The 18,513-nt window shown below is 53.3% G+C and overlaps 1 protein-coding gene across 1 annotated transcript; it reads left to right on the top strand.

Annotated features, from left to right (window-relative positions):
- The first annotated feature begins 13,378 nt into the window (after positions 1-13,378).
- On the top strand, positions 13,379-16,722 carry OGFOD2 (2-oxoglutarate and iron dependent oxygenase domain containing 2). Its single transcript, XM_079717168.1, has 7 exons — positions 13,379-13,517; positions 13,930-13,986; positions 14,726-14,839; positions 14,929-15,028; positions 15,693-15,820; positions 16,067-16,321; positions 16,395-16,722. The coding sequence occupies exons 1-7, from the start codon at positions 13,386-13,388 to the stop codon at positions 16,656-16,658; spliced, it is 1,050 nt and encodes a 349-aa protein (XP_079573294.1). The 5' UTR covers positions 13,379-13,385; the 3' UTR covers positions 16,659-16,722.
- Positions 16,723-18,513: the final 1,791 nt, after the last annotated feature.

Below are 18,513 nucleotides of genomic sequence, written 5' to 3'. Positions count from 1 at the left end.
CCTGCTGGCGGGTGGTGGGCAGGCACCGAGGGGCAGGCGCTAGCTCATGGGGGCAAGGCCATTGTCTGTGGGGCGAGGCCAGACCTGCAGGGGCAACAGGACAAGGGGTTCAGGTGTGCTACTTGCTGGCTGTGTGACCTTGGGCAAGTCACCTGACAACTCTGAGCCTCAGATTCCTCATCTGTAAAATGGCAGTGACAAGAATACTGATTTCACAGAGGTATTGTGACAGTTCCACTCATTCAAGGAACACTGATTGAGCACCCTCTGTGGGCCAGACTCTGTTCTTTGCACTGGGGATTTAACAGTGAACAAAAATAACAAAGACCCCTGCTCTTGTGGAGATGAGACACTCATGTCAGAGACAGATAATAAACCTAATAACTAAATGATACAGTATGTTAAGAGATAAGGCTGGGGTGTGAGGAACGAGGGGCCATGAGGGGCGGTGAGGGCAATTTTAAATAGTGGGCCAGGGCTTCCCTGGTGGCGCAGTGGTTAAGAATCCGCCTGCCAATGAAGGGGACACGGGTTCAAGCCCTGGTCCAGGAAGATCCCACATGCCGCGGGGCAACTAAGCCCACGTGCCACAACTACTGAGCCTGTGCTCTACAGCCCGCGAGCCACAACTACTGAGCCCGCGTGCCTAGAGCCTGTGCTCCGCAACAAGAAAAGCCACCACAATGAGAAGCCCGCCCAACGTGTCCCACGTTGGGTCCTTCAGGCCTGGACCAGGGCCTGGGAGATGCCAGGAGCTGCAGAGACACGGAGGGAGGTGGGCCCAGGGGCCTGAGTTTTGGAGTGGGGCTTGTCCAGGGCAGGACTGGGACCAGACTGGGTGTGCCCCTGAGTGCCACCTCATGACTTGGGTTCATCCCTTTCTCCCCTGGGGTCTTTGTTGTCCCGTCTGAAAAATGGGCAAAGCTCTGGAGTCCCCAGCAGAGGGGAGAGGTGCAAAGCAAGTGGAGGGGTGACTGTGAGCAGTGACTGGGAAGGGGGCCAGGCTGAGAGAGCCTCTCCCCCCACAGCTCCAGTGCTCAGACCAATGTCAGAAACCCCACACAACCCCATGAGGCCGCTGCTTCCACATTCCCATTTACAGCTGGGGAAACTGAGGCACACAGAGGCAAAGGCACATGGCCCATATCACTCAGCCAACAAAGGCCCAAGCCAGGACTCGAGCCAGTGTGTGAAGGGTCCCAGCACCTGGCTCGCAATCTCGGTACCACATGCCTGACACACAGCAGGTGCCCAATTACTACAAGCAAACAGTTACGCAGCACAGCCCTTCCTAGCAGCCCCACCCTTTATGTGGGTCACGTGCTTTGTATGTGTCTGCTTACTTAATCCTCACAGCAACTTTGCGAGATTTACACTACTATCATCCCCATTTAGCTGATGGAGAAACTGAGGCCCAGAGAAGCTAATAACTTGCCAAAGATCACACAGCTGGTGAGCAGCAGAGCCGGGATTTGAACGCAGAGCTGTCTGGTTCCAAGAGCTGGGCTCTAAACTGCTAAGCTAAAATGCTTGTCAATATAGAAAGTCCTTACTCACAGCAGCCAAGACATGGAAGCAACCTAAATGTCCATCGACAGATGAATGGATAAAGAAGATGTGGTACATATATACAATGGAATACTACTCAGCCATAAAAAAGAATGAAGTAATGCCATTTGCAGCAACATGGATAGACCTAGAGATTATCATACTAAGTAAAGTGAGTCAGAAAGAGAAAGAAAAATACCATATGATATCACTTATATGTGGAATCTAAAATATGCCACAAATATTTATGAAACAGAAACAGACTCACAGACATAGAAAACAGACTTGTGGTTACCAAAGGGTGGGGAAGGGATAAATTAGGAGTTTGGGACTAGCAGATACAAATTACTGTATATAAAACAGATAAACAACAAGGTGCTACTGTATAGCACAGGGCACTATATCCAATATCCTGTAATAAACCATAATGGAAAAGAATATGTATATATATGGATAACTGAATCACTTTGCTGTACACCAGAAACTAACACAACATTGTAAATCAACTATACTTCAATTTAAAAAATATATATATATATATATACATATAGCAAGTGCTAACAGAGAGTATTCACTGAAGGAAAATAGAGTCTATACCAGAAGGGGCTCAGCTAAGAAGCAGAACTGATGACACACAGTGATAACAATGACAAGGACAGCAGCAACAGTAACAAGAGCTGACACTTATTGATGTTATCGTGCACCTGGCATTGTTCTGAGTGATTTACATGCATTCATCCTCACAAGAATCCTATGAGGTATGTTCTGTTATCATCCCCGTTTTCTGGTGAGAAAATTGAGGCACAGAGAGGTTAAGTAACCTGCCCCAGGTCACACAGCTAGGAAGTGGCACACCTGGGATGCGAACCAAGGCCTTCGAGTTCCAAAATCTGTGCTCTCAACTCCAAAGGCATAATTCTTCAAAACAGCATCTCAGGGGTAGGCAAGACCTTTAATGATGCTCAGGAGGGTCTCAGATGCAGAGGGGACCCAGGGGCGTGACAGTCCCCAAGCCTGGACCCTGCTGTCACCACAGCACTTCTAGGAAGACTCAAGTATATCCTAGAGAAGACAGTTGCTTTGTCAGCAGCTGCCTCTCCAAGGGAAGCCAGGGCTGACTGGGATCAAGGGCAGGGGAGGGAGTGAAGGTGGGGACAGGGGAACAGACACCCCCTGCCCAGGCCCTTGTTCCACCCCCAGCCCTGGCTGGGCTGCCAGCGCAGGTTCCTATCTGCTGCAATGCAGAGGCCTCGAGGAGCCAGCAAGTGGGTAAGTGTGAGTCGGAGCCCAGGGAGGGATGCTCTTGGCCGGGTGCCTCACCAGGCCTCCTGGCCAAGCTACTGCCGGCTGCCTGGGCCCCGTCAGCCACCTTGGCTGCAACTCACCTCTTGGTGGGTACAAGGAGTCCCTTAGCTGCCGGGAAGGAGCTGCGATTCAGAAGTGGGACAGGAGGCAGATCTGCCAGGAGCAGCCCAGGGGCCTGGCCAGCTCTCCCCATCCCCACTCCCAGTCACCGGGTCAGTCCCTTCCCGACACCCTCCACTTCGGGTAATGTCATTTGACAACCACCCACCTGGGAGCCCCAGCTGTTTATCTTCTTCACTGGAATAAAAGAAAATTTTGCACTCCAGCATCACAGACTATTTGAACCACGTTTTACAGATGGGGAAACTAAGGCCCAGAGAGGGAGGGAGGGAGGCTTGTCTAAGGTCACCCCGTGAGCTGGGGACAGAGCAGCAATAGCACCAGGGTCCCCAGCTCCTAAGTGCTGAGTCCTCCCACTCCACGCTCTGATGGAGCAGAATCCAACTTGGGTCAGGTTACAGCCCTCAGTGGGGACAGACTACTCTGTTATTTTTAAAGTTACTGAGCAGAAGAGTGAAGGGGACAAGACCACCAGCCAAGACTGGGAGGAGGGGAGGATGGGGGCCAGCGGGCTGGGTGGAGCCACGTCCCAGCACACCATCTGCCTGACCTGGAGGACGCAACTGGGCTTGGCCAGGTGGAGCTGGAGGGCAAATTGTGGGCACACGGGTGATGTGTGTGCCCCAAGGGACAAGGACAAGGTGGTGGTCAGAGGTCAGAGCAGGCACTGCTCAGGGCCTGATGTGCCCAGGAAGACAGGGTCAACTCGCCTTGACCCCAAGAGCTAAGGAATGGCACAGGGTTATCAAGTGACCGCATCCCCACTGCAGGTCCTGTCAAAGGCTTTTCTTCCCGGTAGAAGAAATGGTGGTTGGGGCATCTCCAGCTGTCAGGTGCACAAAAAAGAAAGTCTGGAACAGCCAGGAGATAACAAATAGCAATTATTATCATAACCACAGCAGCTATAGTTCATGGGGTGTTACTAAGTGCTTGACAGTGTGCTAAGTGCCTGTCATCTCCCATCCCAGTTAATCCTCACCACTACTCTGGGATGTTCTCTCTGTTATCATTCCCATTTTACAGATAGGGAAACGGAGGCTTGGGGAAGTCAAATGACCTGAAGAGAACTGGCAAAGGCAGAGCTGAAACCCCACACTTCACTCTCTGGGCCCAGGTTATTCAGGGCTCCCAAGAAAGGGTCCTGAAGGATCTGGGGGGCCCACGCAGCTCAGTTCTCCCCCAACTTTGGGGGTGAGCTTTTCATGCCAAAGCAGTCATCACCCAGCTGACTGGGGCTGGTTCTGTGGGACGGTGTCATTGTGGGGTCTCCGGATGCAGGGCCAGGACTCAGCCGAGTCCACGTTATTCCATCCTGACTCCCACGCTTGCTGAGCCCACACATCCCACACTGGCACTTGGGGAAGTTGGATAACTCACTGCTCTAGGTGAGGCAAACTGGGGAGTTACTGTGGCCTTCCTGCCATCCTCCTCTTGTCACCTGTCACCTGCCCACCTGAAGCAGGGGAATTGAGGCCAGCCTAACTCCAGGGCGGGGGGAGTCCTGTCAGACCAGCTTAAAGCTGTCTGAATTAACGTCATCTCTGGGGAGGGGGCACCCTGTTTTAACAAAGAACTAGAAATAAGGGAGAGGCCCTTGGGAAGCCACAGGCCTAACTGCCTGGGTGCATGCAGAGAAGGGTCAGCCCATTGGCCAGCTGGGGGGACTGAGGGGAAGGGGTTTGCCAAGGTCGGCAGGTCCAGGCCTGCTCCCAGGCTTCTGACATAGCCAGCCTCTCGGGATCTGTGGGCAGGCACCGCTGTAGGGTGTGGGGAGCCCTCAGAAGAGGCGCCAGTCCGATCCTGGGGGGAGAACAGCCATCCCAGGATCCACGCCAAAAGGCACCCTCACCATTTTCCAAGAGGTGGCGGCACCTGAATAGTTAAAAAAAAAAAAAAAAAAAGCAACATTCTCCCTGCGGCGTGGAAAGGATGCTGCAGGGATGGGGGGCTGGGACCTGCGGCTGCGGGTGCTAGGGTACCAGGACGGCGGGCCAAGAAGGCTCCCACCTTCAACTGAGATGCCTACTCCATCCCCGGGGCAGGGAGAGCCAAATGTCCCTCCAGCCTGTGCCCGGCCAGGCACCTCGACTTGAGAAAGACCCGGGTCTGGGGTCCCGGGCCCCGCACTCTTACCTGTCACCTTACCTGGCACCAGGTGAGCCGTGGGGAGGGGGCGCAGCGGGCTGGGGTCCTCAGGGGCGCGGGTTCCGCGCGGTTCATTGGAGACAGCGCCCGGCTCCCCGCTCGCTCCACCCCTCCCGCCTCTGCCTCCTCCCGCTGCTCCTCAGGGCCTCCCGCCCCCGGCTGCTGCGCAGCAGCAAGGTCGGAGCAGAGGGGGGCGGGCACACAGGCGAGCCGACGGGCGGGGCGGGGCCTCCTGGTGGACGGGGCCTTCGTGGGGGCGTGACCACAGCTAGCCACCGCCCACCTGCGACGAGCCCCGCCCTCATCCGCAGGACCAGGCCCTTCCGCTCGGCGCTCCACCCCTGGAGACCTCAGGCCCATTCTGAGCAGAAGGAAGTGGCCACACCTGCTAGGGGCGCCTGCTCTTTAACCGTCCTTTTCCTCTGGAGGGACTACCAGCCAGCCTTGGAGGATGGAGGTGACGATCCTCATTCCTTCATTCATTCAACCAATATTTGTTGAAAGGCACCTACTATGTGCCGTGCACCATTCTAAGCGTTTGCGATGCTACAGGGAACAAAACGAGATCCTTGCCCTTCTGGAGCTGACATTCTAGTGAGGGAGTCAGGCGATACGCATAATGAATAAGTAAATTATCCCTGTTGGAAGGGAATACATTTCATGGAGAAAAACAGAGCCAGGGTGGTGGGGATTGGGAGAGGGAGACACAGTGATCGCTAGGGGCTAGGTGCTGGGTGCTGGGTGTGAAAAAAGACTCCCATCCTTCGCGGGGTGGGGGAGGTAGAAAACCAACAAGTAAATAACATCATTTCATGGGGTGCCACGTATGATTTATTTCCTGTAAAGGAAATAAAAACTGGGTGAGGCAATGGAAAGGGCCATGGGGCTTCTCTAACTGGGAAGGGCTCCCTGAGAGAGGTGAAAGGTGAGAAGGAGGGAGCCACGGAAAGGTCTGGGGGGAGAGCATTCTACGTGAAAGGAACTGCCAGTGGAAAGGCTCTGAGGTGGGAACTCACCTGGCATTTGAGGAGCAGAAAAGGGATCAGTGTGGCCTGAACCAAGAGCTGAGGAGAGTAGGTCAAGCCCAGAGGGGCGGCAGCTGAGGCAAGATACACCCCCATCTCTCCAGCCTCCGGCCAGAGGCTCAAAATGCTCTCTGAATGTAAAACAGTCTCTGCTTCTCACGTGAGACAGCCTCCTTCAAGGGGAATTTGGCAAAGTGCAGAATTGTAAATGCACTTTTTTTTTCCTGACCCAGTAGGAATTTCTTCTATAGATAGACTTGTGGAGGGAGTGAAGATACTAGTTTGCAGATAGTCACTGGAGTAGCAGAAGTCTGGAAATAACCTAAATACCCTTCCGTAGGGAACTGGCCAAATAATTACAGAGCATCGCTCAAAAAAATACCCTGTAGCATGGGGGGGAAAATCTGTGTATCTATCCATACACAAATGTTACCTAAAGGTATGAAATGACCCCCAAAATCTATTGAGTAAAAACAAGGGGTAGAATCAAGTTGAAGTGTGATACTGTTTGTGCAAAAACAAAAGCAAATATATAATTGTACGTGAAGAAAAGCTCTTGGATGGATTATCCAAAAGCTAGAATGACTCAGGTCTGGGGCCAAATCCAGGCTCTGTCTTTTTTTTTTTTTTTTTTTTTTTGCGGTATGCGGGCCTCTCACTGTTGTGGCCTCTCCCGTTGCGGAGCACAGGCTCCAGACGCGCAGGCTCAGCGGCCATGGCTCACGGGCCCAGCCGCTCCGTGGCATGTGGGCTCTTCCCGGACTGGGGCACGAACCCGTGTCCCCTGCATCGGCAGGCGGACTCTCAACCACTGCGCCACCAGGGAAGCCCCAGGCTCTGTCATTTTTGCTGTGTGAAAATAGCCAACACAATATTGAAGGAGCAAGACAAATTCGGTGTACTGACACTACCCAACTTCAAGACGTACTATAAAGCTGCAGTAATCAGGACAGTGTGGTGTTGACAAAAGAACAAATAGATCAATGGGACAGGATAGAGAGCCCAGAAATAGAACCACATAAATATAGTCAACTGATCTCTGACAAAGGAGTAAAGGCAATACAGTGGAGAAAAGACGAATGGTGCTTTGCAACACATGGTGCTGAAACAACTGGACATACACATGCAAAAAAAAAAAAACAAAAAAATCTTGACACAGACCTTACACCTTTCACAAAAGTTAACTCAAGATGGATCATAGACCTAAATGTAAAACACAAAACTATAAAACTCCTACAAGATAACCTAGGAGAAAATCTAGATTTTCTTGGGCATGGAGATGATTTTTTAGATGTAATATTAAAGGCATGATCCATGAAAGAAAGAATTGATAAGCTAGACTTCATTAAAATAAAAAACTTCCACTCTGCGAATGATATTGTCAAGGGAATGAGAAGATAAGCCACAGACTGGGAGAAAATATATCTGATAAAGGACTGTTATCCAAAATATACAAAGAACTCTTAAAGCCCAACAATAAGAAAGCAAATAACCTGATTTAAAAAGAGGGAAAAGACCTGAACAGACACCTCACCAAATGAAATATACAGATGAAAAATAAACGTGAAAAGATGCTCAACGTAATTTGTCATTAGAAAATTGCAGATTAAAACAACAATGAGGTACTATTACATACCTAATAGAATGGCCAAAATCCAAAACACTGACACCACCAAATGCTGATGAAGATGTGGAGAAACAGGAACTCTCTTTCATTGCTGGTGGGAATGCAAAACAGCACAGTTACTTTGGAAGACAGTTTGGCGGCTTCTTATGAAACTAAACATACTTCTACCATACGATCCAGCAATCATGCTCCTTCGTATTTACCCAAACGAGTTGAAAACTTATGTCCACATAAAAACCTGCACATAGATGTTTACAGCAGCTTTATTCATAACTGCCAAAACTTGGAAGCAACCAAGATGTCCTTCAGTAGGTGAATGGATAAAATGGTAATTCAGACAATGGAATATTACTCAGGGCTAAGACTAAATGAATTACCAAGCCATAAAAAAGACATGGAAGAAACATAGATGCATATTACTAAGGGAGAGAAGCCAATCGGAAAAGGCTACACACTGTATGATTCCCACTATATCATATTCTGGAAAAGATAAAACTATGGAGAGTGTAAAAGGATCAGTGGTTGCCAGGGGTTACGGGAGGATGGGGGGATGAACAGGCAGAGAGTAGAGGATGTTCAGGGCAGTGAAACTATTCTGTATGATGCCGTAATGGTAGATATATGGCCCTATACATTGTCAAAAACCATAGAATATACAACTCCAAGAGCGAACCCTAATGTGAACTATGCACTTTGGGTGATAACGATGCATCATTGTGACACTCAGTTGTAACAAACGTACCATCTGGTGTGGGATGTTTGCAGTGGGGGAGGCTCTGTGTGTGTGGGGGGGGCAGGGAGCACGTGGTAAACCTCTGTACTTTCCACTCCATTTTGCTAAGAACCTAAAACTGTTCTAAAGAATAAAGTCTATTTAAAAATTGGTTAAATGGCCAATTTTATGTTATGTATATTCTAACCACAATAAAAATTGTTCATAGCAGCTTCATTCATGACATCACCAAACCGGAAACAATGCAAATGTCCATCAACTGTAGAATGACTCAGTGAATGGTGGAGTGGTCACCGGGTGGAATACTATGCAGCCATGAAAAAGGATGAGCCACTGCTACACATAATGACACAGATGAATCTTAAAAACATAATGCTGGGCTTCCCTGATGGCGCAGTGGTTAAGAATCTGCCTGCCAGTGCAGGGGACATGGGTTCGAGCCCTGGTCCGGGAAGATCCCACATGCTGCAGAGCCCGCGTGCCACAACTATTGAAGCCTGCGCGCCTAGAGCCTGTGCTCCACAACAAGAGAAGCCACTGCAATGAGAAGCCTGCGCACCTCAATGAAGAGTAGCCCCCACTCGCCGCAACTAGAGAAAGCCCACACGCAGCAATGAAGACCCAACACAGCCAATAAATAAATAAATAAATAAATAAATTTTAAAAAAGAGAACATAATGCTGGGGGTTGGGGAGGATAAATTAGGAGTTTGGGATTAGCAGATACAAACTACTATATATAAAAGAGATAAACAAGGGAACTAGATTCAATATCCTGTAATAAACCATAAAGGAAAAGAGTATGAAAGAGAATACATACAATATAAATGAAAAAGAATGTATATTATATATGTACGTACAACTGAACACCGAAAGCTGACACATTGTAAATCAGCTATACTTCAATTAAAAAAAAAAAAGAACATAATGCTGAGTGAAAGAAGTGGTATACAAAATAATACACATGATTTTATTTGTATCAAATTCAAGAACAGGCAAGACTGATCTTTGCTCTTAGAAGTCAGAACCGTGACTACCCTTGGGAGGTGGGTAGTGACTGATGGGGACGTGGGTGGGGGCCTCTGCAGGGCTAGGATGTGCTGTTTTGGGATCTGGGTGCTGTCTAGTTTGTGAAAATTCACCACACTGTACACTTATGATTTGTGCCCATTTGTGCATGTGTGCTGTCAATTCAAAAGAATATGTATAGACACATGTATACATATATATATACGTACATACCATACATATATACATATACATACAGTTACACACACACACACACACATCACTCTGGAATCCAAAGGATGGGTGCTCTAATTCTGGTTCTGCACTCACTAGGTTTATGACCCTAGACAGGCCCCTGTACTTCACTGAGCCTCCGTTTCCTCATCTGTAAAATAGGGATGATAATACCTCACAAGGTCAACAACAGTACATCAGTGCTGGCTACGAGCATACTGATTCAGTGCTTACTATTAATATTCTGGCTGCTGTTCCCTTTGGGGACCAAGCCCAGGCTGGGGCAGGGTGGGGCTGGGGACTCTGTTTCCAAGGAAGAGATGGGGCATGGGGGGTGCCAGTCTAAACTGAGGAGCAGGAAATGGTTATCTTGCAAAAACTACTGTAAAAGGAGAACACTAGCCAGGGAGCCGGGGTGTGCACGTGTGTGTGTTGGTGGGGAAGCTGCTGGGGTCCAGCCTGTGTGGTGGCTGCCTGGGGAGCTGGTCTCCCCTGGGCCTCCTGGGGAAGGAAGGCACTTAGGAGTGGGATGAACGCAGAGCTGGGGAAATGGATCCTTTCCTGGAGAGCAGGGCCCTTCACTATCGCTGGGCAATCAAGATGGCTGTAAAACTTTAATTACCTTCTCAGGCCACACAGCTCTGGGCTGGGGAGCTGGGTCCTTGTGGGGGGAAGCAGGTCCCCAACCGTTGTTCTCCTCCCTGGGGAAGCCTGGTAGCTTCGGGAGGCTTGGGCTGGGCCCCAGGATCTCCACGGCCCAGTGACCTGGATTTCACACCTGAGGAGAGGAGGGGGCACTGAGAGACCTGGCTGCGCCTTCAGGAACAACCCAGCAGAGTCAGACTTGGGTTCCATTCCAGACAGACTCCACCACGTCTGAGCTGTGTGACCTTGGTGGGTCATTCAAGCCAACTGAACCTTGTTTTCCACATCTGTAAAATGGGGATAGTTCCTACCGCATAGGGTTTGTTGTGAGGACTAAACAGCTTCCCTTTGCAAATAGAGTAAAATCTAAAATGTTACCAGTGGCCCTACTAAGCCCAATGATTTGGTCTCAATGCCACCTGGCCTTGTTCCCTATGATTTGCCCTCTTGTATGCTTTTTGCTGTTCTCCAAGCATGCCAAGCTCAGCCCACCGCAGGGCCTTTGCCCCTTCAGTCTCCCTGTCTAGAACCCTTTCCTGCAGATCTCGCTGCAGCAGTTAGAGCTCAGCTGAAATGTCACTCTTCAGGAGGCCTTCCCTGGCCACCGTGTCCGAAGCAGCCGCCTCCGGGCACTCGCCATCTCATCAGCCTAGTGCCTTCCCAGCACTTACAACTGAACGAGGATAACCTGATCTCGTACTGGTCTCCTTGCTTGTTCCTGTCTCCCCCACTCGACTGAAAGCTTCAGAAGGGCAGGGATCTTGTCCGTCACTCAAAACACACTTCCACACACTCACACGCACTCCTTCCACACTCCCAGACAGGAGGGTCTCGCTGCCCCTGCCCAGCCAGTGTGAAAACCAATCCGGCTGTTGTGCAGGCTCTGTCCAGAGAGCAGGGGCCCTCTTCCGGCCCCTCAAGGTGCTGGAGGGGAGACTCTGCTGGCTCGAGCCTTGGTCCCCCGAATGTGCTGATGGAGACAGCTGGGAGGATGGCCTGGCACCGCATCACAGGGCTTGGAGGTCTCTCATCTTCCTTCTGGGGTCCTGGGGCTTCAGCAGGAGCAAGGGGTGGGCCGTGGAGCCCTGAAGAAGAAAGGAACAGGGGCTGTGTTGCCTCTGTGTGTGTGTGTGTGTGTGAGACTGTGTGTAGGATGTGAGTGTGGATGAGTACTTTTGTGAGGGTGTGCATGTGTGTGAGATATTGGGTGTATGAATAGGAGTGTGCGACTGTGTATGTGGAATGTGTGTGTTCAAGCGAGGGTGTGTGTTGATGGTATGTGTGAGGGTGTGAGCGCATGTGTGATTGTGTGTGAATGTGTGTTAGCATGTGTGAGCATGTAAGGCTGTGTTTGAGTGTGTGTGTGAGACTGTGGATGTGAGTGTGTGAGCGTGAACCTGTGTCTACACATGGGGAAAGCAAAGCAGAGTTATCAAGAAAATGCCAACAAGGGAATTCCCTGGCAGTCCAGTGGTTAGGTCTCAGTGCTTCCACTGCAGGGGGCATGGGCTTGATCCCTGGTCAGGGAACTAAGATCCTGCAAGCCACACGGTGCGACCAAATATATATATATATACGAAAAAGAAAGAAAGAGACAGAGAGAAAGGGAGGGAGGAAGGAAGGAAGGAGGAAGGAAGGAAGGAAGGAAGGAAATGGAAGGAAGTTAGGAAATGCCAACAAGCCCAAAGAGAAAAGTCAACATCCCTCAAAATCCCACCACTCAGAGAATTCCTGTTGTGATGAACAGGGAACTCAGAGGGCAGACTGTTGGGTTCAAACCCCATGTGTGTCCCTTACTGGAGAGTGACAGGGGGCAAGTCACTGCACCTCTCTGGGCCTCAGGTTCCCCCGTCTGTAACACGGTGATATAACAGTACCTAGCTCAAAGGTTTGCTGTAAAGATGAAAGGAGGTAAGGTGGGTGGTAGATGTGTTAGCTCAGGTCCAGTAGAGAGGAGCCTCAGTCAACAGCTGTCATCTGCAGTCACCTGTTGATTTAGGGTAAGGGCCAGGGTCTTAAAGCCCCAGAGTCTTCCTCCGCACCCCCATCCCTGCATCACGCTGAGCCATGGAGGGAACTCTAAGGCAGGGGTCAGGGGTCACTTCCAGGGGTCAAGACTTCCTCCCCAGCTGCACGCCTTAGTTCTGCCAGCTCAATAGGATTGACATCCAAGCTTCTTCTCGGGGCTTTGCAGACCCGGGTCTTGGGGATGCATGGCGGACCATGACGGGGTTCCCAAGGTATGGCTTGCGTGTGCTGTGATGGGTCTCCCCGAGGATGGAGGGCACGCTCTGTAAGGCAGAAACATACACATCTCACACTGCTGCTGTACAGAACTTGAACCTGGTTGCGCTGGGTGTGGCCACCGGCAGACCACGCCCCATGCACACCTGAATCCGTCGGGAGCACCACCGGAAGTCTCACCGGACGGAGCGTTTTCGTGGGGACACTCACTGGGGCGATCCGCGGCGAACCCTAAGAGACTGTGGCGTTGGCAACGGGAGCGCCGGGCAAGGACCCGGGATAAATGCTAAACCCAAGCTCAGACGCACAAAACTGGAGAGCAGTTGGAGGGAACGAGGTCAGACGCTCGTCCTCGTGGCGTTCGCTGGTTCTTCAAAACCTCCGAGCAGAAAAGGGAGCCAGCGTTTAAGCAGAGGGTCTTGAGATTCCGAGTCCCTACTAATCCACGTCCTGTGAAGGTGTGACTCAGTTCACCTGTCTGTAAAGTGGGACGATTAATTCCCGCCTCGTGGATGGAGAAACTCTGAAGCGGAACGAGAAAGCCGCGTGCTCCCAGCGGAGGCTGCCAGCCCCAACCCGGCCGGGAGCATCTTCCTGCACCGCAGCCCCTTTTCTGGGGCGGAGTCTTCGTTCTTTTCCGCACTTGGGAATTTAGAACGGACCCTTGGCCGCTGGTTCCAGACCGCCTCGGCTGGGGGCGTATCCGGAAGTGATCCTACGGAAGCCGGCGGGTCAGCGCGCGGTACCTCACCATGGGGACCGCGGCGGCTCCGCGGCGCTTCTGCCGCTGCGCCTGCTTCTGCTCCGAGAACTTGTACGTGGCGCGCTACGGCCTGCACGTGCGCTTCCGGAGCGAGCAGCAGCTGCGCCAGGACTACGGCCCCGTGAGTGGCCTCTATTGGCTCTGCGGGGAAATGGGCGGGGAGGGGTCGTTTGCTTTGCCTTTGGTGCGCTCAGGTGTGACAAGAATGACTTAACCTCTAGGTACCTCACTGTTTTCAACCTTAAATGGGGATAATGGTATCTTTAGTGAGGTTGTCGTGAGGACTGAATGAATGAACGTACGTGCACGATGCTCAGGGCAGGGCCTGGCTCAGCGTACTCTGTCAGTGTTACTACCAAGAGCAACCGGGAACCCTGCTCTGTGCTCAACGTGCTCGTGGCATTCCATCCTTCCAATGATCCTGTGAGGTCGGATCATCTCCATTTCAAGGAGAAACTGAGGCTCAGAGACGTTTAAGTGACTTAAAAGTCCCAAGGTCACACCGTCGCGCTCACTGGCCTTTCTGCTCCCAGATCCTGCGCAGCCGAGGCTGTGTCAGCCCCAAGGACTTCCAGCAGCTGTTGGGAGAGGTAACAACTCCCCGCCCGCCCTCGGTCGCGCCCTCCACACCCAGCCTGGCCCTTCCTCTTTAGATTTGCATCAGCAGTTTGAGGAGTCTCCCAGCCTCAGGCCTGCCAGTGTCAGATCCTGAGACCTCCCTTTTCCCGCTTCCAGTCCTCACTCACCACAGCACCTGGGTCCTGGCAGCAGAAAAAGAGAAAGCAGGAAAAACGCCAGGTTGTCTGCCTCATGCCCTTTTGAGATACTTGGGCTCCGGGGAGGGGTCACTTGCCCAAGGTTTCACAGCAGGTGGAGTTGAGGTCCCACCCAGGGCCGCCTGGCTCCTGTCTCTTCAACCCTCCCCCCACGCCACTTCTGGGGCTGCTGCTTGTCTCCCACCCGGGGGTGAAGTGTCGGGAAGCTTCCCAGGACAGCCCGCTGCAGCCTCTGAAACACAAGCTTTGAACGGGACTCTGTTTCTCCTCCTTGAGTGGGCCCAGCTGGTTGAGGAGCAGCGAGGGGTCTCATCCCAGCCAGGCTCAGGCTGGTGCAGCCCTGAGTGGGATGGGCCCCCTTCTGGAAGGATTCCCCTTCAGCTAACAGCTTAGCACCTGCCATTTACCCTGGTAGAGTCAGGAGCACAGGGAGACGTTGCTGCCAGCCCTGGCCATGCCCTGGGCTTCCTGAACCTCAGTTTCCTCATCTGCACAGTGGCCTCGGGGGGGATGGGAGGCCCCAACCTCATAACCAGGCCCTGTGTAACCCCAGCTTGAGAAGGAGGTGGAGCGGCGGCAGCGACTGGGGCAGGAGTCGGCTGCCAGGAAAGCCCTCATTGCGAGCTCCTACCACCCAGCGCGGCCCGATGTCTACAACTCGCTGCAGGTACCTGGCAGGGGGCAGGTCACTGGAGGAGGCGGAGGCATCCGGGCCTGCGGGCTGTCTGCCCCACGGCTTGTGTGCTCTGCCCCCAGGACGTGGCTCTGGCCCCCGAGTTTCTGGCCGCAGCTGAGTACAGCACATTGCCAGGTGCAGACCTCCAGGGCCTTCTCCAGCGGCTGGAGACAGTTTCGGGTGAGGTCTTGGCCCATCACCTTGCAGCACTGGGGGTGGGAGACTGAGGTCCCTCCACCCACCATATCTGCCTCCAAAAATCAAACCAGCAGGACTGAGAAGGGCTGGCGGGACAGACCCGTCAGGAGCACGGCACCTGTATCCATTCGCTCACTTATCCAACAGTTATTCAGTGCCTTGCATCAGACACACTCAAATAGGGGTGACTGAAGAGGTTAACAAAGGGACAGTTGAGACAAGTGTGGGCTAAGGAATCAGCAAGGGATGGGGAGGGACCCGCCCCAGGGCTAGCAATGGGGGTGGGGTTGGGGGTAGGGAGCCGTTCCTATCCCAAGACCTGAAGGAGTGGGCAAGAATGAGGTTTCTTGAACCTGCCAGGACCTGGAGCTGTGGGAGAGGGCTTGCCGGACGGGGTGCACATCTGACTTTGGAGGCTAGACCTCAGGGCAGGGTGAGGCTTCAGGGATGAGTGGGGGGCCCAAGAATAGGGCCCCCTTGCCGCACGTTATGTCATTTAATCATCACAAGAGCCCTGAGAGGTGAGTACTCACGTCATCCCCATTGTACAGATGAGGAAACTGAGGCTGGGGGAAGTGAAAAGGTTATGGGCAGATCGAAACCCACACCGGAGCTCCCGGCCAACCGACACTCCCTCCCTCCACAGAGGAGAAGCGTATCTACCGCCTGCCGGTGTTCACAGCGCCGTTCTGCCGGGCCCTGCTGGAGGAGCTGGAGCACTTCGAGCAGTCGGACATGCCCAAGGGAAGACCCAACACCATGAACAACTACGGGGTGGGTGAGGCTCCACCCGCTGGGCCCGAGGAGGTGGGGACATCGTGAGACGTATCCCCAGCGCTGCAGACCTTCTCCAAGCCTCGGTTTCCCCATCTGTAAAATGAGATCACAGCACGATTATTATGAAGTTAAGCACGTTGATGTTTGCAAAGCACTTAACAGTGTCCTTAGTAAGGGACTCCCCCAGGGACCCAGGGTGAGGCCCTACCAGTTTCCCCGCTGACCCTGGGATCCCCCTCCCAGGTGCTGCTACACGAGCTGGGCCTGGATGAGCCACTGGTGACACCACTGAGGGAGCGTTTCCTGCAGCCGCTGATGGCCCTGCTGTACCCAGAGTACAGGGGCCCGCTGGACACCCACCGCGCCTTCGTGGTCAAATACGCGCCAGGCCAGGATCGCGAGCTGGGCTGCCACTATGATAACGCCGAGCTCACCCTCAACGTGGCCCTGGGCAAGGCCTTCACGGGGGGCGCCCTCTACTTTGGGGACCTCTTCCAGGTTAGTGTGTGTGACCCGTGGGGCAGGGCCGGGGCCACTGAGAGTGCCCAGGCCTGAGCCCCGCTGTCCACAGGCACCTTCGGCCCTGGCCAACCCCCTGGAGGTAGAGCACGTCGTGGGCCAGGGCATCCTGCACCGGGGGGGCCAGCTGCACGGGGCCCGACCCCTGGGCACTGGTGAGCGCTGGAACCTGGTCGTCTGGCTCCGCGCCTCTGCTGTGCGCAACCGCCTCTGCCCCATGTGCTGCCGCAAGCCCGACCTGGTGGACGATGAGGGCTTCGGCGACGGCTTCACCCGCGAGGAGCCCGCCACGGTGGATGTGTGTACACTGACTTGAGCCTGGCTGGGGCCAGTGTGGGGGGGTGAGGGGCAGAAATAAACACCCTGCAGCCCTCAGCACATCGTGGTTCAAAAGGACACACGAGCTTCTGGGCCATTCTTTCAGCAGAGACATTGGCTTAGGTCGGGTTTGTTAGAACCAGAGCCTGAGACAGGGACTCCTGTGCAGGTGGTTTAAGGCGGGGACACTCTTGGGAGAAGGGGGAGCAGGACAGAGCAGGAAGGAACTGGGCCAAGATGGTCTGAAGTGGCCTCTGGCCTCAGCCCGATCCCACGGGGCTCTCCGGAGCATGAATCATACCACAGTTTGCCCTCCACGTCAGATATTAGCTATAGGGTGTGTTGGGGTAGAGAAGGGGTGAGTAACTTCCCAGACATCCATCTCCAGGGCAAGGTGATTCCCAGAGGCCAAGGGAATCTTCGAGAGAAGAGTACAGGCGTGAGGGACTTCCCTGGTGGTCCAGTGGTTAAGAATCTGCCTTCCAATGCAGGGGACGTGGGTTCAATCCCTGGTTGGGGAACTAAGATCCCACATGACGCGGGGCAACTAAGCCCGTGCACAGCAACTACTGAGCCCGCGCACCTCAACTAGAGAGTCTGTGCGTCACAGCGAAGCGCCCACGTGCCACAACTAAGACCCGACACAGCCAAAAATAAATACATAAAATAAAAAATAAATGTTTAAAAAAAAAGTACAGGGGTGAGGTGTCAGCAGCAGACACCACGCTGGGAGTGTGCGTCTCATCTACAAAGGGGATTTAGATGGGCCGCCAACAGCATCTTCTGGACCGTGTGGAGGGGTTCCTGCAGAGGGATTAAAAGCAGGGACTTGGGGCTTCCCTGGTGGCGCAGTGGTTGAGAGTCCGCCTGCCGATGCAGGGGACACGGGTTCGTGCCCCGGTCCAGGAAGATCCCACATGCCGCGGAGCGGCTGGGCCTGTGAGCCATGGCCGCTGAGCCTGCGCGTCCGGAGCCTGTGCTCCGCAACGGGAGCGGCCACAACAGTGAGAGGCCCGCGTACCACACACACACACAAAAAAAAGCAGGGACTTGGAGCCAGACCTCTTGGGTTCGAATTCTGATTCGGCTGCTTTCAGCTGTGACTGTGGGTAAGCCACGTGATTCTCCGTGCCTTTGTTTCCTCCTCTGGAAAGTACTCGTGTCCTAGAGGTGTTGTGGAAATCAAGTGACTTCCCGTTTATACAGTGATTTTTAACAGACCTGTGAGTTTGCTGCTGTCGTTGCTACTGAAGAGTTTGCAACTCGGCGGCCCCAGGACTGGATGAGGCATGCAGCTATGCTGTGTTCGGGAGGGTTTTCCATGTTGAAAGCTTGAGTTCTGGCTTCCGTGGCGGCCCCAGGACTGGATGAGGCATGCAGCTATGCTGTGTTCGGGAGGGTTTTCCATGTTGAAAGCTTGAGTTCTGGCTTCCGTGGGAAGGTGGGAAGATCTGGAAACACCGGGCCCCAATCGACACTGCAGTAATCAGCAGGAGCGGACTCAGCTGCCCCCACTCTAGACGGGCCTGCGGTGCGCTTTCTCACAGGGGTCCTTCCGTCATTCATTGTCATGCCCCCTCTGGTCCTTATGGACATTTGAGTTTGCGACCTCTGTATTACTGGGTGGAGACGGTGTAAAGACCAAGGCTCTGGAGCTTACGGCCCGTTGCAGTGGACACGTTCGCAGACAATCCAGAGAGGAAAGCGGCGCGCAGTCGCCTTCTTCCCTGGGGCATCACGGAGACTAGGGATGCTGCGGGCGCGGCGAAAGGACCGTGATGGGAGAGGGCATAGCTGTGGCAAAGGACCCGCGGGCTCCGGGACTGGCGCCAGGCTGGAAAGCAGGTCTCTCG

Source organism: Hyperoodon ampullatus (assembly GCF_949752795.1).
Source record: "Hyperoodon ampullatus genome assembly, chromosome: 13".
Classification (NCBI taxonomy): domain Eukaryota; kingdom Metazoa; phylum Chordata; class Mammalia; order Artiodactyla; family Ziphiidae; genus Hyperoodon; species Hyperoodon ampullatus.
The sequence above is the reverse complement of the archived record's forward strand: the minus strand, read 5'-3'. Positions and strand labels throughout refer to the sequence as shown.